Genomic DNA, 26,849 nt, shown 5'->3' with positions numbered 1-26,849 from the left:
ATTGGCTGGGAGCGATCGCGAGGGGGGGGCCACGATCGGATGGTCTCCCCCTCGCCTCCCGACGCTCCCAGTCAAATGCCGACCGCCGCTGGCACCGGGGGGGGGGGTCCGATCGGACCCCCCGCCCGCGGGAGGCAGATCATGTATGGGTACGTGATTCTGCCTGCCCGTGCCATTCTGCCGCAGTATATCTGCGTTAGGCGGTTGGCAAGTGGATAATGATGGTGGCTGGTCGGCAAGTGGTTAAACCCCTTTGAAAATATGTTGAATGACTTGAAGACTGCAGTCCCCAAATGATCACCATCAAATTTAAATGAAGTGGGAAAAAATTGCAAAGTCTGCCCTTTCTAAAGTGCGCATGTGTTGTAGACGTCACCACACGGCTTTATTGTAAATATGTCCTAAACTGTGGAGGTTTAGGAGATATTTCCAGCACCTACAGGTAAGCCTTAATATAGGCTTACCTGTAAGTAAAAGTGGTTGTACAGGATTCCCTTCATTTAAAATGGATAACACCTGATCAAAGGAAATAGGCAAAATTTTGGAAGTGAAAATGTTACTGCACTTGTTTATATACAGACGAGATCAATCAGGAAAATTATTTTACCATGGTAATAAACAGCTGTGAAATGCTTTGAAAACTAAATAACTTTGGCTATTTTTTTTAACTATACAAACAAAAGGAATATGTGAGGAAAAAAAAAAACTTTGAGATTGTCATTTCAAGTAAATTGTGAAATTGTGCCATTTTGTTGGATTTCAAACATGATAAAAACTTGCAAAAAGAAATAAAATCTTTTTACTAGATTTTGCGTGAACCGAATATACCCATTGAGCGGCACAAATAGACCACCTCGCTGCATACCAATCGACCTCTAATACCCTATTGTTGGTAAGTTTAGAGGTTTACCTGATTGCCCCTATAGGGAGTTATACATTTCTATGGATTATCCCCGATACCCAAAAGCACATAATTAAACATTCTTTGAAACTATGGGACCAGATGAAATATTTAGATAGATGGTTTAGGCTATTGTCACCACATACTGTATGCCTTTGGCTACCATAAGTTACAACCCTTCCTTTTTTCCTGGTCAAATTGTATACCCTGAAAGATGTGTTAAGCTTTGATACGCTGCAAACATCTGATCACATCCCTCCAATGGAACTGCTTCAATATCCTCAAATTCACAACTACATTAAATCAACATTGCAACACGCAGATTCACCTTTGATGCTCACTTCCTTCTAACACATTTGTGGTGGTGACCCATTAGCGAAAGGCACATTCTTAGAATGCTTATAATGTATTTATAATTCTTTATCTGGGAGTGACACTTCTGACCATCCAGTTTACACTCCAAATTAGGAAAATGATCTAGGGTCCTCACTGGCGCCACAACAATGGACCAAAGAATGGGACATCACTACTCATGGCTCATGAGCTCTTTCTTTTTGGAGGGTAACTATAACCTTATCCTCTAGTGGCATATGGTTCCCTCTAAAATCCCTAATTTTGCATAGGGTTCCTCAGATCGTTGTTTCCGGGGCTGTGGTTTGTCTAGCACTTTGATATATGTGTGGTGGGAATGTCCATGAATCAAACAATTTTGGATGAGAGTGTATCAACAACAGTTTTGGGAAATAGCCTTCCGAAAAATCCATGTGAAGCCTTGCTCAACCTCAAGCCTTCTACATTCACCCCCAACCAATTTAAATTGGTATCTTTCATCTTTACTGCCACTGGACAAACCCTTGGGAAGACATATAAATATGGGTTTCTGACTATTGCACAAATCAAGCAAAAAAAAAAAAAACTCATGGTATCTGTTCATTGAAATCAGCTAGCAGCTATTTTACACAAAAAAATCAAAAATAATTCCTATCTTTTTGTAGGCATTTCTAAGTGTAACAAATACTACATATTCACACCTTTGGGGATTTCTAATGTTTTTAATGTTTGGCATAAGTGACTCATGCATGTCCTCATGAATGGTCATAATCTTGGTAGATTTTGTGGACTGGGTCTGGCTTAAAGCGTATCTATGATTCAAATATAAAATCTTTTATTTCCACATTGTATTTCAATTATTTCTTGCCTACTCCTATTATTTTGAAAGTTCTTGAAGTTTATAAACTTACTTTGTCAAGATCCCACTTATTTAATTGAATTCTGTGACAAATGTTCACTACGCCCTGTGGCGTCGGCACTGTTGTGTCAGAGAATTCGCAGAGCCTGCCTTCTGAACTACAGAGGTGCTGAGACAAGGTGTTTTAAGAGGCGGAGTCAGTAGAGGCAGGCAGGAAGTTACTATGGGATGTATAATCTTTAAACTGAAAATAAACAGCAGAGGAGAAGTTGCAAAGCATGCAGGGAATCCAGAAAGTTCTGGCAAGAGATGGCCAAGTAAGCTTTTATTGGATTGTCAAGTATAACTATTGTTATTGTATTGTTATTACAATGCTGATGTTATAAAATAAAAGTGTATGCTGTGATCATAAATTTCCTTTAAATTGTTTGTTTTTATAGTTATTTCCTTAATATAAACCTATAGCCTGAAGACAGGCTGTAACTGTTTTGTAGCCTAAAGCGGAACCATACTCATCAATTTAACCGTTTCCCAAAACAATTACACTCATGAATGATAACTGTCACAGTGACTTTTTCTATCAACCAAACTGTCAAGTCATAAATTGGCTAGAGCAGGTCTTGACAAATTTGCTTTGAATCTACAGTAGGAGCCAGCTAAAACACTAAGGCTTCATGTACACTGCTGCTGGTAAACGGATGTTTAGGAGCAATTGGGCATCTTTTTCAGCTGCCCCTGAACTCTCCTCTGTTATCTTATCAGTACATGTACACAGGGTCATTTATAGTAGTTTCTAGGCAGTTGAGGTTAGAAGCCTTTTTTTGGAATGCAAAAAATGGGTTCAGACGGATGATCAGAGGCATTTGAAACAACATTTTTCTTTTTCTTTTTACAAACGCTTCTAGCTGCAATTGCAGCATGTAAACACGGCCAAACTGACTTTTTAGATGCCGGTTTTTAGCTGTCAAGTTAAATAGTTCAGGAGAGGTTAAACGTTGTCCCGTGTACATGAAGCCTTAGAAGCCAGTTTTTTTTTACCGATTGCCGACCAGCCGCCGCAGATCCACTGCGGCAGAATTGTACAGCTGGGCGATTCGATGTTACCTTATGTCGCTTCGCCTTTTGGCCACTAGTGGAGCGCATGCCCGCTGCGTATGCCAGGAGCCGATGTGAGTGCCTGGCGGGCGCAATGTTCGCCAGGCTCCCACGATCGCTCGTGACAGAGCGAGAACCAGCATCCGTGTGTAAACACACAGATCCCGGTTCTCTCAGGGGAGTAGAGACAGATCGTGTGTTCATACCATGTATGAACACTGATCTCTCTCTCCTCCTAGACAGTCCCACCCCTCCCCCTACAGTTAGAACACACCTAGGGAACACAGCTAACCCTTTGATCACCCCCTAGTGTTAACCCCTTCCCTGCCAGTGACATTTATACAGTAATCAGTGCATTTTAATAGCACCGATCGCTGTATAATTGTCAATGGTCCCAAAAATGTTTCAAAAATGTCCAATCTGTCCACCACAATATTTCAGTAAAATAAAAGTCGCAGATCACCGCCATTACTAGTAAAAAAAAAATCAATAAAAATGCCATAAATCTATCCCCTATTTCGTAGATGCTATAACTTTTGCGCAAACCAATCAATATACATTTATTGCAAATTTTTTTACCAAAAATATGTAGAAGAATACATATCAGCCTAAATGGAGGAAAAAATTTGTTTTTTTAATAAAAAATGTGGGATATTTATTATAGCAAAAAGTAAAAGATATTGTGTTTTTTTCAAAATTGTTGTTCCTTTGTTTATAGCGCAAAAAATAAAAACCACAGAGGCGATCAAATAGCACCAAAAGAAAGCTCAATTTGTGGGAAAAAAAGGACGTTGATTTTTTGGGTACAGCGTCGCAGTGCCGTATCGCAAAAAATGGCCTGGTCATTGAGCAGCCAAATCTTCCGGGGCTCAAGTGGTTAAACTAACAAAGATCGCTGACCTGTGTACAGTGCCCTGTGTGTTTGTAAACACAGGACTCTGTGCTGTGAATGGCTACAGCCAATCAGCAGGTATTAGCCATAAATCACTGGCCAGGACCTGCTGACAAAATCCTGCTGTAGTAAATGCACGCCCCAAAACCAAAACATGCCACCCGCCTACAGTAAATGACATCAGCACGTCGTTCCTACCTACGCGTTTCGTCACACATAAGTGCCTCTGGATGACGCCAGGTGACAAAACGCGTAGGGAAGAGCAACGTGCTGATGTCACCGCGTACACGCAGGTCCCAGATTGATGGGCTGTAATTGAGAGCCGGACGGCTTGGAGTTTATACTGCATTTTTTATTTGTCTAAATTGTAAGTGCAACACTTTTTATCTAATAAAATCACCCAAAGATTTTAGACTGTGGAAGCTTTTATTTCTTCATAGGGACCAACTGACAATACGTACCTTTGAAGGATAATACCTGGGAAGACGCTGTGATTATCGTTCTACATCTTAAAAGGCCCGGGCTGGGTATTAAGCCAAAAGCGTGCGTGATCTCCTGTAATAGGAGATCATTTGAAGTTGGTAAGCGGCAGTGTGTGTAGAGGTGGAGATTATATCTTTTCTCACCACGATTCTTGGGTGCATCATGTGTCAGTTTCACATCTGAAAATCATCTTTAACATAATGGACTATTCTTAATATGATGCAATATGATAATCAATCAACTTTATCTGCAAAGAGTCACTTTATATGGAAGTTTAGCACCATCAATGTTCTTTGCACGGATTCACTTTATATAAAGGTTTAGAGCAACTTGATATTGAAAATACCTTACATTGTGCACAATTTTAACTCATTTACTGTGGAATCAGATTTAGATATGCTTTAGCTCTATCACTGAGTGTACAGTGGTGGCGTCAATAGGGGGAGCCGCCCCCCCAAAGCTAGTGATAAAAAATAAAAATAAAAAGTACCTTTAAGTGTGTGCGGGCGCCAGACACACAGGTGTCTATGGAAAGTATGACGTTACTGCAATCATGTGATTGCAGCTGGGACGCTTGACTGGCTTCATTTAGCGTTTCATCGGGCGCAAAGCCATGCACCCTGAACACTCCCACTATACAATTATTCTGCGTGTGGCGGTTTATAATTGGCGGAGCCGTGGAGGATGTAGGGCGGTGCTTTTAGCTGGATCACTACACTTCCTGTTGTGTCACTGGTCAACTTGTTCCAGTTCCACCAGCCAGCCATGGGACACTCCTGTACATCTCCCAGCCTGCTGCTACTGAGCCCAGAGAACAAACAGATTAGACCCTGGAGTGCCCGGGGGCGATCGCTGCCCAGCCTGCATACAGGTAGGTGGCCATCCATCCACTGTTCTGTCCAGGGCTGCTGATAAGGGGGGGGGGGGCTGGGCTGGGGGATATCAGTTCATCCAGAGGGAGACTGTAGCTAGAGGGACTATTTTCTCTATTTCGGCTCCTATGCGGATTTACACTGGCCGCTTTTGCCAATAGTGAGATTAAAGTCCCAGCTCTCTCAGTCTCTGTGCTGCTGGCGGAGGACTGACTCGGCTCACACACTGCCTGCCTCCTTCAACAAGTAAGTGCTGAGGGAACCAGCAGCAGCAGAACGGTGGCAGGCTCAGGGCAGACAGAGAGCTATAGGTCTGTGCAGTAGTCCATGTCCTCCACCCATCTCCCTGTGAAAGACTCAGCAACCAGCAGTGCACACAGAGGGATCCCTGTAAATACACAGAGAAGTATAGGTACAGTACATGCAGGGCCAAGACTGGGGGAGCACCTGCTATGCTATTTTCACTGTCCTCACTCCTGCTACAGCAGCACCTTTCACCTCCAACTTTACTCCCCCTCTCTCCGTGTACTGCAAGTTTGTACATCTTCCCAATCACACAGATCCTCTCCCCTCCTTCACTTTTCCTTGTTTGCTCTCCCCTTATGTATCTTCACCTCTCCCATGCTGCAGCCTCCTGTGTCAGATCTGACCATTCCAATCACTGTCTGACTTTCCATCCCACATTACTTTTTATCTCTTTTAACTGTTCAGCAGCTCAGCACATTCTCTGCACTCATTTAAGGTGGCTGTAGTAGGAATGAAATAATAAAAGGAATCATCTATTTTAAGACCACCTTATATGACTGCAGAGAATGTACTGAGCTGTTGAACAGTTAAAAGAGATAAAGTAATGTGGGGTGGAAAGGGTGTCAGTCAAACAGTCAGTGATTTGACCCTTAGAGAGGAATGCCCAGATCTGATACCATAATACTTGTAAAGAAAACCTTAGGGGCTCATTCACACAGCTGAGCTGGGCAGTACAAGCAGGCAGTTGAGCTGAAGTTTTAACACCCCACCTGAAAAAGGAGATGCAGCCACTCAGTGCTGTTCAATGGCAAAAATTAAATGGCATGTCACCATGAATGGGGTGCACCACAACTACCCTGCAAGTGCGTGCAATAAACATGGCTGGGGCATTGTGGGTCTGCATTTTCAGAGTTAAAACAGGCAGTGAGTAAATGATATATTGCCCCCTCACTGCTTGTCAAACACCACAATAGCCACCCATCCAAAATCACCCTTAAAGTCCTTTTAGCCCCACTTTCTCCCTTCAAGTTCCCCTTTCGTTTCATGCATTTCAACAGAGTCAAGTTCCCCTCCTTCATCCCACTGACATACACTAAATGCCAAATTAGTCTTCCTGAGCTTGAGACAAGTGATGCAGTATGATTATCATGATGATGATCATTGAAGGACAGTGAAATGCATCCTTAGGCCCCTATCGCACAAGGGGGACTCCATTTTGCTCAGCGGGGGTTCTATCCACTGGTTCCCCACTGATCAGAGCAGAGCGGACAGATGACAGGTCCATGTCCATTCAGATTATGCGGAGCGGCCACGGATCGAGCTAACGCTGCTCTATGGGCAGTCGGGTGTAAATGGACTCCGCTAGACATCGGAGGACATATCTCCTTCCGTTTTTTTTTTTGCTGATCAGGTACGCTGTACCCATCATTTCTAACAGCAGCCCTGAGGCCAAGTCATATTACTGCTGCTAGGGAAGAGTGGATGGGTTAATTTGTGCTGATGTGTTTAGCTGGTGCTGGACTTCAAATCTTCCAGAGATGTCATCCTGGGACTCAGAGTATGGTGCCAGCAAATAAAAAGTGGTTATGTCAGCAAGGCTAGCAGTGGGCTACCATTGGCATTACTGATGCACTGCATCACTGGAGTGGGGACCCTCATAATGGGCACAGCAGGTGTACAGACCCAGGTACTCAGCACAGGGATGATGGGAACCTCTCATAATAGGCACAGCAGGTGTACAGACCCGGTAACTCAGCACAGGGATGGTGGGAACCCCTCATAATGGGCAAATCAGGTGTACAGACCCGAGAACGCAGCAAAGGGATGGTGGGAACCCCTCATAATGGACGATGGCAGCCAGCAGGTGTATAGACCCGGGTACTCAGCACAGGGATAGTGGGAACCCCTCATAATAAGCACAGCAGGTGTACAGACCCAGGAACTCAGCACAGGGATGGTGGGGACACCTCATAATAGGCACGGCGGGTGTAAAGATCCAGGAACTCAGCACAGGGACAGTGGGAACCCCTCATAATGGGCACAGCAGCCAGCATCTGTACAGACCCGGGAACTCTGCACAGGGATGGTGGGAACCCCTCATAATGGGCACAGTGGGTGTACAGACCCGGGAACTCTGCACAGGGACAGCGGGAACCCCTCATAACGGGCACAGCAGCCAGCAGGTGTATAGACCCGGGTACTCAGCACAGGGATGGTGGGAACCCCTCATAATGGGCACAGCAGGTGTACAGAATAGGGAACTCAGCACAGGAATGGTGGGAATCCCTCATAATGGGCACAGTGAGGCTGCATATGATGGGCATAGTTTTATCTAGCAGTAATGATACATAACCACCTGATAAACGGCTAGCCCTGCATTACTAACAGTTTAATTTTTCAGTTTGTTTGCGCCCCCCCCCCCAAAAAAAATTTTGAGCACCAGCCGCCACTGTTAGTGTATAGCAGGGATATGCAATTAGCGGACCTCCAGCTGTTGCAGAACTACAAGTCCCATGAGGCATAGCAAGTCTCTGACAGCCACAAGCATGACACCCAGAGGCAGAGGCATGATGGGACTTGTAGTTTTGCAACAGCTGGAGGTCCGCTAATTGCATATCCCTGGTGTATAGTAACCATAAGCTTTAAATTGTCATAAGTGAAGATTAGGCCCATAGGTGTATTAGTTTGACTGAAGAAAGTTGTGATGAATTAAACACATGAACTTGCCCAGCATGCCCATACATAGGCAAGACATCCCACTAATAACATTATGACAATGGTATGGAATTTTCCATTGGGGTTTTATTATAACTTTCAAATACCAGTTCGAGGAACACAGCTGGTATCGGCCCTCTAGGCGACAAGTACATGCAAATCTGTGCCTTGTGTAGTCTACATATAAAATGAGGCCTACAATTAATATATCCCGCGGCCAGCTGTTTCTCTCTGCTACATGTTATCTCTCACAGGCTCTCATGTGTCTTTATAGGCTGATCTGCTAATTAGATGTTCCTGTAATTTAATATATTGCTCCTGCCTCGGTGTGTTAGTACTTTTAGATATCTCAATCTATAACCATATAAACATCACCAAATGCAACCATTTTTCTAAAAGCAATATGAATATACCAATTTTTTTTAAACTTTTCCTGAAATTTTACATAGACATCTTTTCAGAAACCGTGCTTGAGAAGTTTCTTTAAGGCATGTTTTGAACTAATATTTCAAAAACTACAACCGTAGGCTGTATTAAGAATGCAGTATAGTTCTGAACAATGTGGCACTACAGATGTCACTACATCTTTTATCTAACAAAGGCTCACAATGGGGTTGATTTACTAATAATGGAGAGTGCAAAATCTGGTGCAGATGTACATGGTAGTAAATCAGCTTCTAACTTCATCTTGTTTAATTAAAGAGTCCCGCGAAAAAAAAAATTAAAAGTCAGCAGCTACAAATACTGTAGCTGCTGACTTTTAAAATAAGGACACTCACCTGTCCCAGGGTCCAGCGATGTCGGCACAGGAGACCGAATCGTCCCTCGGTCCTCGGGTGCTGCCGCCGCCATTCTCTGTAAGGGAATCAGGAAGTGAAGCGCTGCGGCTTCACTTCCCGGTTCCCTACTGCGCATGCGCGAGTCGCGCTGTGCTTCCTAACTGGTCCCCGCTGTCTCTGGGACCCGTGTGTGTCCCAGCAGACAGTGCGGTGGGGACGGGAAGAGGCATAGACTCCCGTGGGAGTCTATGCCGGAAGTGGATGCAAATACCTGTCTTAGACAGGTATCTGCATCCCCCTCCCCCTGAAAGGTGCCAAATGTGACACCGGAGGGGGTGAGAGTTCCGAAAAGCGGAGGTTCAATTTTTGTGTGAACCTCCGCTTTAAGCTTTGACCAAAAAAAAAAAACCTGGAAGCTGATTGGTTTCTATGCAGAGCTGCACCAATGCACTCTCCAGTTTTAGGAAATGAACTCCACTGTGTATTGCCGGTAGTAAATCACATAAAGAAAAAAAAAGATAAAAAAAACAGGCCCCGAGCAGTTTAAGTCAAAATGTGCTAGTATGCATCATATACTAGCACTGCCCTCGGATTCCTACTGTATTAAAGTGTATTATATTTGTACTGTCTACCCTCAAGTTGTAAAGCACTGCGTAAACTGTTGGCGCTATATAAATCCTGTATAATAATACTAGCACATGAAAACGAAGCCCTCCAGCAGCGCGCTGTCACCGCTGACGGCTCTTCCATCTTCACCTAGTCTTTTTTCCAGGCTCGCAGGCTTCGGCGATTTGAATGGCCTGAGCCGGCAGTGATGTCACTCCCGTGCATGCGCGCAGGAGTAGCTTTTTACAGCACAGCTCTAAAAGGAACGCCACGGGTATGCCGTTCCTTCAGAGCGCATGCACCAGTGACAACACCGGCTGCATCTAAAGTAAATATCTCTTACTGTACCTATAGGTAAACATCATACATAGATCACAGATATAACTGCACCTTTCTAGTTTAATCTTCATTTTGTGCAAATAGCTTATGTAAAAAAGCTTTTTAACCCTTTTAAAACATTGATCTAAAAAAAAATGTAGATAAGAAAGATCTGTGACTTTTAGGTGCTCCTTTATAATGCATACTGGATGTATAACATCTACCCTTTCTCTAGTGCAGGTCTAAAATCACACAACCTCAATCACCACAAAGACACTGCACATCAAAATCATTACAAGTGTCCTTTCCCTATTCATGCTGCTCTTCTCCTTATTAACTTCTCTAAAGGCACTTTCATACTGGGGCTGCGCTTTTCGGCCGCTAATGGGGCACTTTTAACGCCTGCTAACGGCCGAAAAAGGGTTGAAAGCTCCCTCAAAGTGCTGCTGCAGCGGCGCTGCCCATTGATTTCAATGGGCAGGGGCGCTTTAGGAGCGGTGTATACACCGCTCCTAAAGTGCCTCAAAGATGCTGCTTGCAGGACTTTTTATAGCATCCAGCCAGCGTACCGTTCCAGTGTGAAAGCACACGAGCTTTCACATTGGAGTGAGAGGAGAGGCGCTTTACCGGCACTATTATTAGCGCTATAGCATCTGTAAAGCGCCTCAGTGTGAAAGTAGCCTTATAGCAGAGATTTGATGTAATACATATACACACTTAAGGCCCCTTTCACACGAGGCGGGCTCCGTTTCTACGGAGCCCGCCTCGGTCCGCCGGCTCAGCGGGAGATCTGTCCGTTGATCTCCGCTGAGCCGGCGGATGACAGGTCCCTCTCTGCTCACTGAGCGGGGAGGGGCTTGTCAGGCGCCGCTGCCGCCTATGGAGGGATCGGACGAAAACGGACAGCGTGTCCGTTTTCGTCAGATCTCACCCGATCCGATCCGCCAGCGACGGATCTGGACGTAGAGCCATACGTCTGCTTTTAGCGGATCGGACGGGGTCGGATGTCAGCGGACATGTCTCCGCTGACATCCGACGCTCCATAGGCTAACATGGAGCGCCCGTTCAGGTCCGCCGTCAAAACTGACAGGCGGACCTGAACGGTCCGATCGTGTGAAAGGGGCCTTAGAGTCCACTTTCCATATTGCTATAAATGTAGCTATAGTTCACAGGGCAATGAAACTGACTCATTAATTACAGAATTCAAGTGAAAAATTAAACATGTAAAAAACACTCTTCTTCAAATCCCAACACTGGCCATTTTTCACATGTTGAGTAGACATAGAAAGAGTAAATACTTTTCAAGGTTTCACTATTGTCAATTATTGTTGTCCATGACCTTGCTGAGGGGATCTTCTCACTGAAATCATCAACTGTCACTGACACAGGTGGCTACAGGCAATAATATTTAAAGTAATACATACATATTCTAATTCTTCCCCAATTTACTGAAAAAACATTTTTTTTTATTTTTGTGTGCAACATATGTCCCCACTGGGGCTTAGTTAGTCTGGTGAGGCTGTGTTTACTAAGGACCTGTTCACACCAGAATGCAGACCACGTTCTGTGCAAGTTTCCCCCACTACAATCAAAACGCACTGCAGTTGCGATCTGCAGAGTGTGTCAATGGTAATTTAATGACACCCTAAATGCAGGTCGCAAATGCAGTGTGTTTTCCTGCAACGGATCTCATGTTACAGATGTACCATGTGATCTGGTTGCTCTGCTTTTTTTAAAGTAGTGCATGCACTGCTTTTGCTGGGGTCTGGTGTGAATCAGCACATTCAAAATGAATAGGCTCAAATAGCACTGCACTGAAGTGCATGTGAATCGCACAGGAATGTGGAGTATGTTCCTGTGCGATTCCTGGTGTGAACTGGCCCTTAACCACTTCAGCTCCGGAAGGTTTTACCCTGTAGCGGTGTAGTTGCCACTAGTAACAAACATCCACCAATTCACCCCGAGACAATGAACAGTCTTTTGCTGGTTTTGTTTTTTTTATTGGAGGATACAACTTGGTTGGGGAAAGGAGTGTATGGGATGCCCATAGAATAGTTAATTTCTGCCATCATATTTAAAGGTTTAAAAGTTAGTACATATTTGAGCCTGAAGAAATGATATGCATATATGGTAGCTATGATCTTCCTCCTGCATTTCTTCCTGCATCACCATGCAGACTATTGCTCCTCTCCTGCTTAACTACCGCAGACTATTGCTTCCAGGCATTCCTCACCCATGACCGTGTAAGGGTGAGGACATCACTCTTGACCGTGTAAGGGTGGTGTTCCTAGAGATGCTCTTCTCCTGCATAAACTTATCATGAAATTGTTACTGCAGTAATTTGTCACAGCTTCTTCTGTATGTTAGAAGGACCCACTCTTAATAGTTCCTCTGACTGGCTCTGGTTGCTCGCTGCTACTGGGCCAGAGGCCTGCAGTACCTTTCCCCGGAGGCCCAGTAGTTTAGAAGCACATGTTGAGCGAAGGACTACTGTTCCCAGCTAGCCCAGCTTGCAAATCCTGTGCCCTCAGGTCACATAGATTTGACACATCTCCCCACAGTCTCTCCTCTGATCCAGGGCTCCTAATCATTGACCATGTAATGATGAAGACTTTGCTAATGACCTTGTAGAAGCAAAGTTCCCTCACATACTTCCTGGCACATCCAGCCCTCCACTGTGGTACACTCACCGACCTCTCTCTGCCCTGAGTCCTTAATGGAGAACTTGACCGGACCATACGTTCCAACAGCTTCACCTGCCCCTCTGCTCCAGGAGTTCTTTATCAACGACCGTGTGATGATAAAGACATTGCCAATGACCGTGTAGAGGCAAAATTCCTTCACAGCTCTCCCTGGGCCTCCTCCTACGATCGGCGCACCCCCTCCCCCAGATGGGGGTGCCCTCCTGCTGCTGTCTAGTATTTCATCCCCCTCTTCACTTAGCCGACAACTCCTCCCAGTGGCATGTTACCTCAGCTTATATAGGAGGCCCGCCCCCTGTCAATACCAGTTGGGGATTGGTCAGGGCTCCCACATGAGCTGCCTGCCACAGTTCTAGGCCTTGCCCCTCTTCCAGAACACTCTCCCTGGAAGCGGAGGAGGCGCCTCAGAACTGGAGCACAGGTGGCCACACCCACTGCTACTCTCACCACTCCCAGCCCCCAGATTAAAACAGACATGCCTAGCTTGCAGCATATGCCTGCCTAAATTTACCTGTGCTGACAGTCTCCTAGTAAAATCATATTACTAGCACCTACCTATTGGTAGAGGGTACTACAACCCACTTCCCGATCGGCCATTTTTTGCAAGATGGCACTGCATTGATTTAAATGACAATTGCACGGTCATGCTATGTTGTACACAAATAAAATTTACATCCATTTTTTCCCCACAAATAGAGCTTTCTTTTGGTGGTATGTGATCACCTCTGCGGTTTTTATTTTTTGGGCTATAAACAAAAAAAGAGCAGCCATTTAGGATAAAAAAGAATATTCCTTACTTTCTGCTATATAACATTCCCAATAAAAAAATTAAAAAATCTAATTTCTTCATTCAGTTTAGGCCAATATGTATTCTGCTACATACTTATGGTAAAAAAAATCCCAATAAGTAATTATTGATTGGCTTTACTCAAAAGTTATCGTGTCTACAAACTATAGGTTAGATTTATGGCATTTTTTTAATTTTATTTTAAGTAATGGCAGCAATCAGTGATTTTTAACGGGACTGTGACATTGCGGTGGACAAATCTGACCCTAAGTAACACTTTTTGGGGACCAGTGACACCAATACAGTGATCAGTTCTAAAAAAATGCACTGATCCCTGTATAAATGACACTGGCTGGGAAGGAGTTAACACCAGGGGCAATCAAAGGGTTACATGTGTCCTAGGGAGGAGTTTTCTAACTGTGGGGGGGAGTGTTACACTGGAGGAAAACAGATCATATTTCAGTTTAGCTGAAACAGAAGATCTCTTTTCCTCACTGACAGATCATTAGTGTGCCCTGTTTACATAGGCACACCGCTGCTCCGTGTCTCCTGTGAACGACTGGCGGGTCGCGGTGGCCACCGCAACCGCTGGACCCGCTGAATGGCTCCAGCTGTGTCCAATCACAGCGGGAGCAGCGCTCCAGTGGCATGCGCGCGCCCCCCTACACCACGTGCACAAAATCACATACAGGTGCGCGATTTTGCGCTTGCCACAGTATATGTATGGTGGGCGCTCCAGAAGCGGTTAAAATGTCCAGATATGTGATATGTGCAGGGGAAAGTAGTGAAGCTGTACATTGCAGAACTTTATTCTACCAGCAGTGACAGATGTTCCACCCTTGTTCCCTCTAAAAAAAATGAATCAATATACTGGCCTACATTCATTAAAGTGTATGTTACCTTAAATATTTTTTCTATGTATTGTACGTGTTCAAATATGTGCATTTCATAAATCATAGGGGCTTACCGGTATTTACTAAAGCTGGAGAGTGCAAAATCAGGCTCACTTCTGCATAGAAGCCAATAAGCTTCTGGGTTTTGTTGCCAAAGGTTAATTGAACAAGCTAAGTTTAGAAGCCGATTGGTTTCTATGCAGAAGCGAGTCTGATTTTGCACTCTCCAGCTTTAGAAAATGAACCCCACAGTCTCTATCATTTTTATATACTTCTTTGATCTGAAGTGCCTGGTTGATCCTGTCAGTCACCTTTCTTCCAAACTGGCCACACAAAAAATAGAAGCTGATCTGTGTTCGCGTGGTCAGTTGGAAATAAGCAGTAAAGTGGGAATTTAGTCCAGAATTATAAGAAGGGTGAACAGGGAAGAATTTAAATGCTTTGTCTCTTTTGCATTCAAGTTACTTACATGCCTGTCCGTCCTTGTACAGTGAGCTGTGCACATGCAGCTCACTGTACAAATTTGGCAATGCCCAATCTGACTGAACTTCAGCACATGTGCAGGAGTGATGCCATCCCTGCCCGGCCAATTACAATGGCCAGCAATTGAGATCTGCAAGTTGGCCGCCTGAAGAGGTCAGTGGCTGGGCGGGGAGCTATGGGACGTCCCATCGCTGGAGCTGAGGTGAGTATAGTTCAGTTTTAAATAACAATGAAATAGTATACATTAGCTGTTTACCTGCCAAAGGATTTGTATTTCGGTTCATGCAGTTCTGGGACTTGATTTTCCTCTGCAGCAGTTAACACATTTACAGGACTAGGTTCTACACCTAGCCTGTGACTGGACAGTGAAAAGAGAAGCAGCAGACCAATGAGCTCATCTCTCTATCACTCTGCTTCCTTTTCCTATCAGTATGTTCCGTGCTAGCACACGAGCTGGCATACAAGGCATTGCAAGCCTGGTATTAAATTTAGGTACTTGAATTACTTGCATTTTTATATAATTTACTTAATATTACTGAATACAAAGCTTTATTACCCTGTGTCTCTTATGTACCTGGAGTTCAGCTTTAAAGGTTGAACCATCTCTTACTTTCATAAATCAAGTGGTATTTCCACACATGCAGCATATATTATCATAGTTTAGTGAGACAAGGCCATGCTCATTTAAACAGAGAACAGTGATTTTATAAACCAAATACAAATTTGTGACACCAGCTTCCTGTTACATGTTGAACTGTCTGAAAAAAGGGCAAAACTTGATAAAGATTTTGCACAAAGGCATCCCATGGGAGTATAAAATATTTATCCTAATCGGCATTCATTTCTCAGGACTGTAATGTGAAGATTCCTTGAACATGAATTTCACATAGAATTATTGATGAGGTTATCTTAAGTGACCTTTCGTTGTTCCTTAAACAATATATATATATGCATAAAGAATTCCAGCAAAGGCTTTTTTTCTACTATCTTTGAACCTTTGTATAGCAATATAATAACTTCTAATATGGAGGAAAGTTTCAGTTTTTACTACAGAAAAGCATAATTTTCTGCAGTTCAAATACCTTTTTATCAGGTTAATACATTATTATAAGGTATATATTTACAGTATATGAGCTGAATTGTGGAGACATAAAACAAGCTAATATTGAAATAGGACTACCCAAGTTATCTGCCCACCCCTCTCCCTTAAAATCAGTATCAAGTGATTGCCTGCTGCAGGACTCCAGACCAACTGTTTCTGAGTCAAAGTAAGTATATATCTGCATTATTTTTTTAGTTTAAATCCTAACTCCTCCATAGGTTTTAGGCAGCCAAACATTCTCATTCCTCGAGAGGACCTCATCGACATGCAGACATACTTCTACTGTATGTCCTGCAAATCATTATGTTTATATGCCAGAAGAAGGGCAGCTTCTGCTGTACTTCTGAATCACTGAGACTGTAAGCTCTGTAAGTCTCATAGACCCAAGCAATATGGTCGCTATTCACCTCTGAATGCTCGCTTTGTAAAGTAACTGTTAGGTGGTGCTGTGTTCACTTTGAATACACAATTGTGTGGCCATTAAAAAGCAAAACACGATTTTCTTTCTTTCTGCTAGCACGATTGGGTATGCAAACTCCCAAAAAATATCAGCCCAGTCATTGTTCCATCCTCTGACTTTTTACTTTTCTTCAAAAACTCATATACAATTCAAATGAATTGAACATACATCCAAATTTAATATAAATCCTACAAATTATTGAGTACAAAAAAATTCATACTACTGACCAAACCCAAAAAATTTACAAAATCTGATATGTAAGCTGACATACCGCAAACAGCGAACCCTGGAAGACACAGGCACCTGTAAGGGAGAAAAAAAGTAAATATAAGTTTTGGAATGCATTTTTACAATATAACTTTTACTTAAAAGTTGCAAACAGCTGGTATTTAAAGTAGAAGTCACCCTAAAACTAAAATCCCTGCATCTATAGACATCCATGATCTAACTCTGAACCTATCTAGCCCTGTAAGGAAGAAATCAGTATACGTACCTTTTTTAAAGCCGTTTCAACCCAATCCTACTCTGAGCTGCCAGTCGTGGCTTCGCTGTGAAGGTGGGTGCAGAGGACACAGATGACAACAGAAGCCCAATTATAACTCTGTGGGTGACATCACTCCCCATTCATTTCACAGCCATTGACGGCAGCTTCTGCCACTGAAGACGGGACCAAATCGGCTTAGAAAAAAGGTATATATACTGATTTCTTGTTTACAGGGCTAGATAGGTTAATCTTAGGTCGTGGATGTCTGTAGATGCAGGGATTTTAATTTTAGGGTGGACTTACACTTTAATGGAACAACTGTTCTGAATGTAAATTTGAACAACCCCACCCCACCCCCCAAATCCATGTATTACCTTGCATAAATATTCTTCCTGCCCACAGGTTACTTCTTCTAACTATATACTGGTGACTTCTAATTTATCTTCCATTAGTACTGATAGTCATGTTAATCCAATGGACTCAACACTTTAAATCACTGACTTGGAACAAACACACAGATTAGGAGTTCTGACTTCACAAGCAGGCTGCATATATACTAAGCATTTTAAAGCCATCTACAGTTACATGCAGAATAACCTGGAGAGCTAAAACATCTGAGTAACAGATGTAAAGATGTTAAAGTGGTTCTAAAGCCTTATTTTTTACCTTAATGTATTCCCTGCATTAAGGTAAAAAATGTTCCATTACCAATACCACTCCCTCACCTCCCTTTTACTTACCCGACTCTTCACTCGATCCAGCGATGTGCCATCTAGCGGCTCAACCTCCACTCTCACAGGCTTTGCTAAGGCAGTAGGAGACATTACTCAGTAAAATCCTGTGACAAAAGGAGAGGGACACAGGCAGCGCAGCTCGGGATCAAGCCAGCAGGTGGGCCCCCATAAGAAGCCCATTTCCTATGGGGGCCCATTGAGAAGAGGAGGAGCCAGGACTGTCAATGGGGGACCCCAGAAGGAGACGTTCGGGGCCACTCACTGCAATTCCATTGCAAAAAGCAGGTAAGTAGTTTGTTATTTAAAAAAAAAAGACTTTACATTTCCTTTAGGACCAGTTCACACAAGATGCAGTTCCGTACGCTTTTTTTCTGCACAAAATGCATGCAGTGTTTTCCATGTATTCAAATGGCTCTAGTTCACACCATGCAGTTTCAGGTCAGTTTCTGAAACTTTCTACATGGTGTGAACTAGAGCCATTGAAATACATGCAAAACACTGCATGCATTTTGTGCAGAAAAAAAGCGTACGGAACTGCATCTTGTGTGAACTGGCCCTTAATGCTCTGTAAAAATAGATACACAAAGATGCTCATAGTATTCTTGATCCATATTTATGTTTTGTTTCTTTTTTTTAAGCTAAATAATTATGTTATATGAACAGTTATGTCATGTACATCTTTATCTTTGGAATTTCATGAATTTTCAATTATTAATTATTGTTGCTATTAACTGAACTTTAGATTAGACTGTACATATACTGTATACTACACCAAGTCACCAGGTTGAGATGTTCCCTTTACGTAGTCTTGAACGCTGTCATTTTTAGGTATACGTATTAGAATTATATCATCATTCTGTTGTGCTTCAGAATCTTTTCCTCCTGGTGAATTCTATACTTGCTGATTTACACAATACAGATTGATCAAACAATTTGTCATTCACACATTCAGCATCATCCACGCATCTGCTACAAACAATTTTCCAACCCTCAATGCAAGTTATTTCACCACCTGAAAATAAATACTTTATAAGTACACATAAACTAACATATGTTTTCTGAGTGCTTTTATCTTGATGGGAATTCCCCCTCTAACTTCAGTTATTTTACTTGCTATGTGTAGCATCTAGGCCACATGCGCATGCACATGGGTACACCTGCATTTAGCAGGAGAAATTGATCTAGGAAGTATAAATAAACGTCATCCTTCCCAGATTAATTGACCCTGCATCTGGATGTAAATGCATTCAACCCCCACTTTGGATTCCAGAATTGCAGAAAAACGTGGGACATGGTTGCGGTGCTATTATTTCTTAATGGTACCACAAACATGGTGTGATTTTGCCACGATTGTCGTGCGACAAAGAGCATGAAAATCACTGCAAAAAAAGCCAAACGCACCTTGCTCAGTGCCAAAGTTTTGTGAGCTTCCTTGGCACGTTTTTGGAGCAGAGGGAGGCCCATTCAAAATGAAAAGGAAACAGCCATGTAGTACAGACTGTGAAAAGTAGGCAATAACAATCACCTAAGCCGTGTAGTATAGAAAAAAGTTTATTGAAGATTGATTAAAAAATAATGTGGAATTCCATCCACCTTAGAAAGTGCAAAATCTTCCAGAGATTGAACAAATTCAAAATGAATGGTGCCGCTCCAAAAACGCACCACAAAATCAAGCAAAAAAAAAACAGACTTAAGCCAGTGCAGCTTTGAAATAGCGCTACTTCAGCATGATTTCAAAGCCACACATCGGTGCAATTTGGATTTCTGATCTCATTGCTACTTCATGTAATAGAAGTCAATGCATGTCGCAATGAAATTGCAGAAAAGTAGTGCAGGAACCTTTTTTAAAGCGATAAAAAAAAAAAAACCCTTTACAAACTAACAGACATGTTATACTTACCTGCTCTGTGCAGTTGGTTTTGCACGGGGCAGCCTGGATCCTCCTCTTCCCGGGGTCCCTCTTCGCTGCTTATGGCCCCTTCCTCCTGTTGAGTGCCCCCACAGCAAGCAGCATGCTATAGGGGCACCCGAGCCAAGCTGCAGCTCCGTGTGTCGATTTAGACATGGAGCTGTCATTCAGCTCCACCCCCCTCTCTCCCCTGATTGGCTAACTGACTTTGACTGACAGCAGCGGGAGCCAATGGCATCGCTGCTATGTCTCAGCCAATGGACATCGCTGGACAGAGGGGACTCAGGTAAATATTAGGGAGTGCTAGGGTGGCTGCTACACACAGAAGGTTTTTTATCTTAATGCATAGAATGTATTAAGATAAAAAAAAACCTTCTGCCTTTACAACTCCTTTAGGCTGGGTTCACACTATTGCGAATGAGATGCAGGTTAACCTGCATCCCCGTCGCATGTCAGAAGATTGTGACAGGTTCTCAATGGAGCCGGTTCACACATCTCTGAAGCGGCTCCAGAGCGAATTGCGCGGGAGTCCTGTGTGTCCTCTGGTCCGTTTCAAATCCGAAATCAGCCAAAAATTCGGACTGAAATCGAACCTGAAATGGTGAACAGGGATGCACCGGACCCCTGCTGTGAGCCACTCCATACTGAGGTGTGAACCCAGCCTTAAAGTCACTGTGAATGGTTCGATTGCCAAAAAGGGTGCGACTTATGTGATTTTGAACTGTCAAATCACAGTGGTGTGAACTAGGTGTAAAGGTCCTGGTTAACAGAAATTTCTCCTTTGTGTAAATATAGCCTGACTGAATGCAGCTTCAAGCGGCTGAACATCTAGGTGTGAATTTGGCGATTGCAAAGCATTACATGCTTCCTATGCAGTTAGAAAATGGCCCTTAATGGATCTGAATGCAAGTATTTTTAGACCCATGTGCATGGGACCTTACACTGTACTTTCCCTGTCATGTATTACATTCAGCTGTGGTTAGAAACACAAAAGTAAGAAAGTGTCCACAAACAATGTATATTCTTTCAGCTGTGTTTCTCCAGGTCTTGTATCTTTCACCACCAAACTGCCACTTAAATTCTGCTTACCAAGGGTATAAGACTACATAGAGATTGGTCTAAATGCACTCAGCGCAAGTTAGTAAATGTCCTAAACCTTGACTTTACCATGTGTAAGCTTAATCCTCCAGATCACGTTGCCCTCATCACAAGAAATCTCCATCTCCTCTGAGCTGCTACTGCATTTATTAAATAGTCAAAATCAAAAAAGCCATATGCAACAAAAAAAGGCTTACAGCTTAATCACACAATATTTAGGTGGGTGTTCTGTGGTAGCAGCTAATAGAAGATTTATTCTTTTTCAGATACATATATAGTCTGACAATTTACACGATGCTTTACATATATACTGTATTGTACACTCACATCAGTCCCTGCACTCAAGGAGTTTACAATCTGAGGTCCCTAAGTCACATTCATACATTACATGCTAGGGCCAATTTATACAGGAGCCACTAAGCCTAGAAAGTCTTTGGAGTGTGGTAGAAAACCCACACAGTGTCAAGAAGAACATGCAAATTCCAGGCAGGTAGTGCCGTGGTTGGGATTCAAACCAACAACCCTAGTGCTGCCAAGTATAAGTGCTAACCACTTAGTCAATGTGCTGCACAGAAAAAATGCTTAATGCTTGTAAACGTGCCTAAACACATCTGAAGGCGATTTAGAGCTTGAGCATTAATTCATTTCAATTGCCAGAATAAAATTATTCTGGCGAATGAAAGGAATTAACGCCCAAGGGCTTGAAGCCTGTAAATGCGCCTAGACGTTTGTAAAAGAGTTAAACACTTTTACAAGGGTCAGCCGTTTTTTCTGCAAAAACTATCTTTTAGGAAAGTTAAAAACATCTAGTGTGCATGAGGCCAAAAGCATCCAAACTGATAAGAGTCATGAATGACCTTGGCTAAGAGGAAAGATTAGCTGTACTGAATTTATTTTCTCTTGAGAAGAGGAGATTAAGAGAGATAGAATCATCATGTGTAAATACATAGGTGGTCAATATAGTGAACTTGGTGTAGAGTAATGCCGCGTACACATGAGCTGACTTTTCGACCGGACTGGTCTGACGGACTTTCCGGCTGACTTTCGACGGACTTTTGACGGACTTCCGACAGACTTTTTAACGAACGAACTTGCCTACACACGATCACACCAAAGTCTGACGGATTCGTATGTGATGACGTACACCGGACTAAAATAAGGAAGTTGATAGCCAGTAGCCAATAGCTGCCCTACCGTCGGTTTTTGTCCGTCGGACTAGCATACAGACGAGCGGATTTCTGGGTCCGGCGGAGTTACGACGTAAAGATTTGAAGCATGTTTCAAATCTAAAGTCCGTCAGATTTGCAACTGGAAAGACCGCTGAAGGTCTGGTGAAGCCCACACACAATCGGATTGTCAGCCGGATTTGGTCCGTCGGACCAGTCCGGTCGAAAAGTCCGACCGTGTGTACACTGCATTATTCACTTTAAAGTGATTGTAAGGGTTCGTTTTTTTTTGTTTAAATAACAAACATATCATACTTGCCTCCCACTGTGCAACTCGTTTTTCACAGAGTGGCCCCGAACCTCATCTTCTGGTGTCCCCAGGTGGCTCTCGTGGCTCCTCCCCACATCAGATAACCCCTTAGGAGAAGCGCTCTCCCGGAGGGTTACCTTGCGGGCACGCTCCCGAGTCCATCATCCAGCATCCATAGCCGCCGAATGTATGACTGACTCGGTGTTTGTAAAGTAGGATGGAACACTGGGCCCTACGATAGCCAAGTCTGGACGTGGTGGTAGGGTTCATGGGGGCCCTACCACCATCTTTACTATTTCTGCATACCAAGATCTTCTGGGCCACACTGGGGCCACAAGAACTACCGACTTCCTTTCCCGCTTGATCCTGCGAAGAAGTCGAGGTAGAATAGGAGGAAATGCATAAATCAGTGAGAACTGATTCCACGGGTCACCAACGCATCTGTTCCACATGCGAGTGGATCCCTTGTTCCTGACACAAAGTTGTCAACTTTGTTGTTGATGCAAACAGATCTACATCCGGGATCCCCCATCTTTTGCATATAGCCAGGAAGATGTTGGGGTGAAGGGACTATTCCCCCGGGAACAACTGCTGACGACTTAAGTAGTCCGCCTGCCAGTTCTCTACCCCTGGAATGAAGATTGACGATATGCATGGCACATGTTTTTCTGCCCAGGTTAGGATATGGTTTACCTCTCACTGGGCTGCCTGACCTCTGGTGCCTCCTTGGTGATTGATATAAGCCACTGCTGTGGCATTGTCGGATTGAATCCTGACAGGAGAATTCTGCAATCTGAATGTCCAGGCCCTTAGGGCTAGACGCGCTGCCCGAATCTCTAGAATGTTGATGGGCAAGGTCCTTTCGGATCTTGACCATTTCCCCTGGACAGACGCTTCTTTCAGGACTGCTCCCCAACCTGAAAGGCTGGCATCTGTTGTTACCACCTTCCAGGTAACTGGTAAGAAGGATTTCCCCTTCTGCAGATTCTCGGAAATCCTCCACCAATTGAGGCTCTGGTGCACTTTTGGCGATAAACGCATTGGAAGATCTAGTGCCTGAAATCTTCTTGTTCCAGGCCGATATGGTTTTGCAGCAATCTCGAATGAAACTGAGCATAGGGAACAGCTTCGATTGAAGCCAATATCTTCCCCGACAACCTCATACAAAGGACCCTTCTTTGCCCCGACCCCCTGAACCAGCTCAATTATGGCACTGATCTTTGCCTGGGGTAAAAACACCTTCTTCTGAGCTGTATCTAGGACCAGGCCCAAGTACTCTAATCTTCTTACTGGCTTTAAAGAAGATTTCTCTAGGCTGAGGACCCAACCTAGGTATTCCAGGTAGTTGACTGTGGTGACCATGCTGTGGTCCAAGCGAACTACCGACCGGTCTATTAAGAGCAGGTCGTCCAGGTAAGCTATTATTGTTATACATTGAGTCCTTAATCTGGCCAGAGGAAGGGCCAGAAGTTTTGTAAACATCCGAGGTGCAGTAGCTAGACCGAAAGGCAAGGCTACAAACTGAAAATTACGTTTTTCTACTTCGAAACGCAGATACTTCTGGTGAGCGGGGAAAATAGGGACATGCAGGTATGCATCCTTATAGTGGATTGATGCCAGAAGTCCGTTGTAGGATGGAGACTACAGATCAGATTGATTCCATGAGAAAAGAGCAAATCTTCAGGAACCGGTTTAGATCTTTGATATCTAGAATGGGTCTGACATCCCCATTTGGTTTTGATACCGTGAAAAGGTTTGAATAAAACCCCAACCCCTGCTCTTCCACGGGGACCACCATGATCACTTTTTGCAACAAAAGTGGGTCTAACGCTAGAAAGAGAGACTTCTTTTTCTCTGGACCTTTGGGGACATTTGACCTGAGGAAACGAGGAGATGGGAATTCTCAGAACTCTAGTTTTCAACCTAGAGCTATTGTGGGGACCACCCATCTGTCCCGAAATTCTTCTTGCCAGACCTTTGAGAACTGCAGAAGTCTTCCCCCCACTCGACCGAGTGAGGACGCCCCTTCATAAAGTGGCTTTAGCGTTCTGTCTTGCGGGTTTCCACCCCCAGGACTTCTTTTGTCCCTGGTGTTGAGCCTGAGGTTTACCTCTTGAACCTGACTGTGGAGGCCGTCGCGACTGCCTGGAGGCTGATGCCCCTGGCACTGGAGAAAGAGCCCGTTTGAATGAGGGACGTTTACTCTTTTTCTTAACTGGCAAAAGGGTACTTTTTCCACTTGATATTTTTTGGATATATTTGTCCAAATCCTCCCCAAACAGCTTTTCACCGCAGAAAGGAAAACCAGCCAGGAGCTTTTTGGATGGCGCCTCAGCTGACCAACTTTTCAACCATAAGATTCTACGCATATGTACCAACCCAAGCGTAAGACGGAAGGTTTGAAGAAAAGAATCTCTGATTGCGTCAATTGCAAAACACAAAGCCGCTGGCAGCTCAGCTAACTCCTGGGCCTGCTGTTCAGGGAACACCTTGAGTACCTGTTTTAAATGGTCTCTCAAGGACTGACATACCCAAATTGCCGCCACTGCAGGTTGAGCCACTGAACTTGCCAAGGAGAAAATGTTTTTTAACAGGAATTCCAATTTTTTATCAGTTGGATCCCTAAGCATTTGCTCATTGTCAACTGGACAAAACTTTTATTCACAGAGGATATAGCTGGTATACTCCACATCTTAGTAAATTTTTCCTCCATAGGATAAAGTGTTGAAAACTTTTTAGGAGGGGAAAAAGTGCTTATCTGGGTGATCCCACTCAGAATACATAAGCTTTTCTAGTAATGAATGGACAGGAAAGGCACACAAGGCTCGAGGAGGCTTTAGTGAACCCAAACAGGAAGTGGGCTCTTCAAACGACTCCGTTAAGGGTAGATTAAATGTGGAGCGGACCATTTCAATAAGAGAATGCACCAGCAACTTCTCAGCATGTGAAGCTGAGGAAGGTCCTTCCCCACTTGATCCCTTGGAAGAGAAATCATCAACCTCTTCACGGTCCCCTGAGGGGGATTCATCTTTCCGCTCCCACAGCTCCTCCGTTTGAGGATCCTGGGTGGTAGAAGGGGACCTAATGCGTTTTCTTCCACTCTGTGAAGATGTGATTAAAGCCACTAATTTTTCCTCTAAACTACTCATAGCTGAGGAGAAAACCTGCTTAGTTATATAGACAAGGGCTGAAGTGTTGGAAGCAATTGCAGCCCCCCTAGATCGGGATGGTGTTGCAGAGGGAGGGTCCTTAGGGCCCGAGGACAACCCCTTTGTGTCCTTGGTTTTTGTGGCATTTGTACCACCTCCTCTGGTCATAGTAATGAGCACAAATGCAGAGGTACTACCAAAAAAAATGCACCCACTGCTAAGCAATAGTCCAGCAACTGCCGCTGCCATTAAGCTCAGCCTGATGCTTAAGTAAATGTGCCTGGGAATGCCTGTGTCACCCACTCACATGCCACCCGTCTGCTCTGTGTCCCTCCTTCAGCTGTATGCACCTGAAAAAAGGTGCCTTTTATAGCTATACAGCCCACATTGTGGACGCTGAAGAACGCCATCGCCGCTAAGCCCCGCCTCCTTCCTCCGACCACCCACCGCGCCCCCCCTTATATATTTCAAAATAGATCGTTTTCCCGCGCAAGCGGGCTCCGATCTTGACCAGATCGCATGGAGGAGGACTGAGGTGGAGGAGAGGAAGAGAGCTGCCAATGGGAACTGCTGTAATGGCAGCGGGAACGGCGCGGCACACCACCAGCTGACGCCATGCTCCCTCTGCCTGGAGTAAAGCTATCCAGGTGGGGGAACATTCCTAGGAGAAAAACCCCTTTTCCCACGTCTTTACCTGGAGCTTGGGCCGGAGGAAGCGTACAGCTTGTTACACAGAGCGAGACTGACAAGCATGAAATCAGGTAAGTGCTCTTGTCAGGCCCCAGTGGTGACTATAGGCATGACAACACTTACTTAAAGGAGAAAAACCCACAAGAATTAGAAAAATTCCTTAGGAATCTCCCTTACCTTATCCAGCTGCAGGGTTCTGTGGTAACAGACCCAATCTTCACCACTCACGGTGGGCTCCGTTAAAAAACCTTCAGGGACTGGGGCCCCCTTTTTATCAGGGAATCCACAGCCCTGGGCCTGTAAAGCACCCCGCCAGGAATATGGCTGAAAAAAAACAAATACTGGACCCGGGTCCAGCTCTCTAAAATGAGAAGCGTTACAGGCAAAACCTTGTTTCTTCGGACACAAGGCCCAGGTACCATTCAATTCGGCCTGGAAAAGACATTTTGGTTCCGGTTGCATATCTTGCCCCAGCAAGGAATATTCCAGCGGAGCTCAGTACAGCACATCTTTACTCGTGACCAACACCTAAGACACTGGCGAAAAAACTGAGGTACTCCTGGTAAGGGGAGGGGTTATATGGGGAATTGAACTTCCTGTTTAGGATGTGCCAGTGTCCATTCACTGAAGGTGCCATATAACCAGTTATTACTGTGGCTGTGTGTCCCGTGATGTATGATAAAGAAATATGTGCAGCGCTACAAAAAAAATCTATAATTGCAGAAAAAATTTAAATAAACAGCATGCGATACCGTTGCTATTTTGTACACATTACCATGCCCATAA

At 44.1% G+C, this 26,849-nt stretch overlaps 1 protein-coding gene across 1 annotated transcript in view; it reads right to left on the bottom strand.

The window, feature by feature from the left end:
- The window catches only part of FRAS1 (Fraser extracellular matrix complex subunit 1), an 830,295-nt gene that overhangs the window by 754,102 nt on the left and 49,344 nt on the right, over positions 1–26,849 (bottom strand). The window contains exon 2 of the mRNA XM_073597432.1: positions 16,795–16,826. Within this exon, the coding sequence (XP_073453533.1) occupies positions 16,795–16,826 (32 nt within the window). The remainder of the gene's footprint in view (positions 1–16,794; positions 16,827–26,849) is intronic.

Source organism: Aquarana catesbeiana, linkage group LG01, assembly GCF_042186555.1.
Source record: "Aquarana catesbeiana isolate 2022-GZ linkage group LG01, ASM4218655v1, whole genome shotgun sequence".
Classification (NCBI taxonomy): Eukaryota; Metazoa; Chordata; class Amphibia; order Anura; family Ranidae; genus Aquarana; species Aquarana catesbeiana.
Note: the sequence above shows the minus strand (reverse complement) of the source record. Positions and strands in the feature narration are given on the sequence as shown.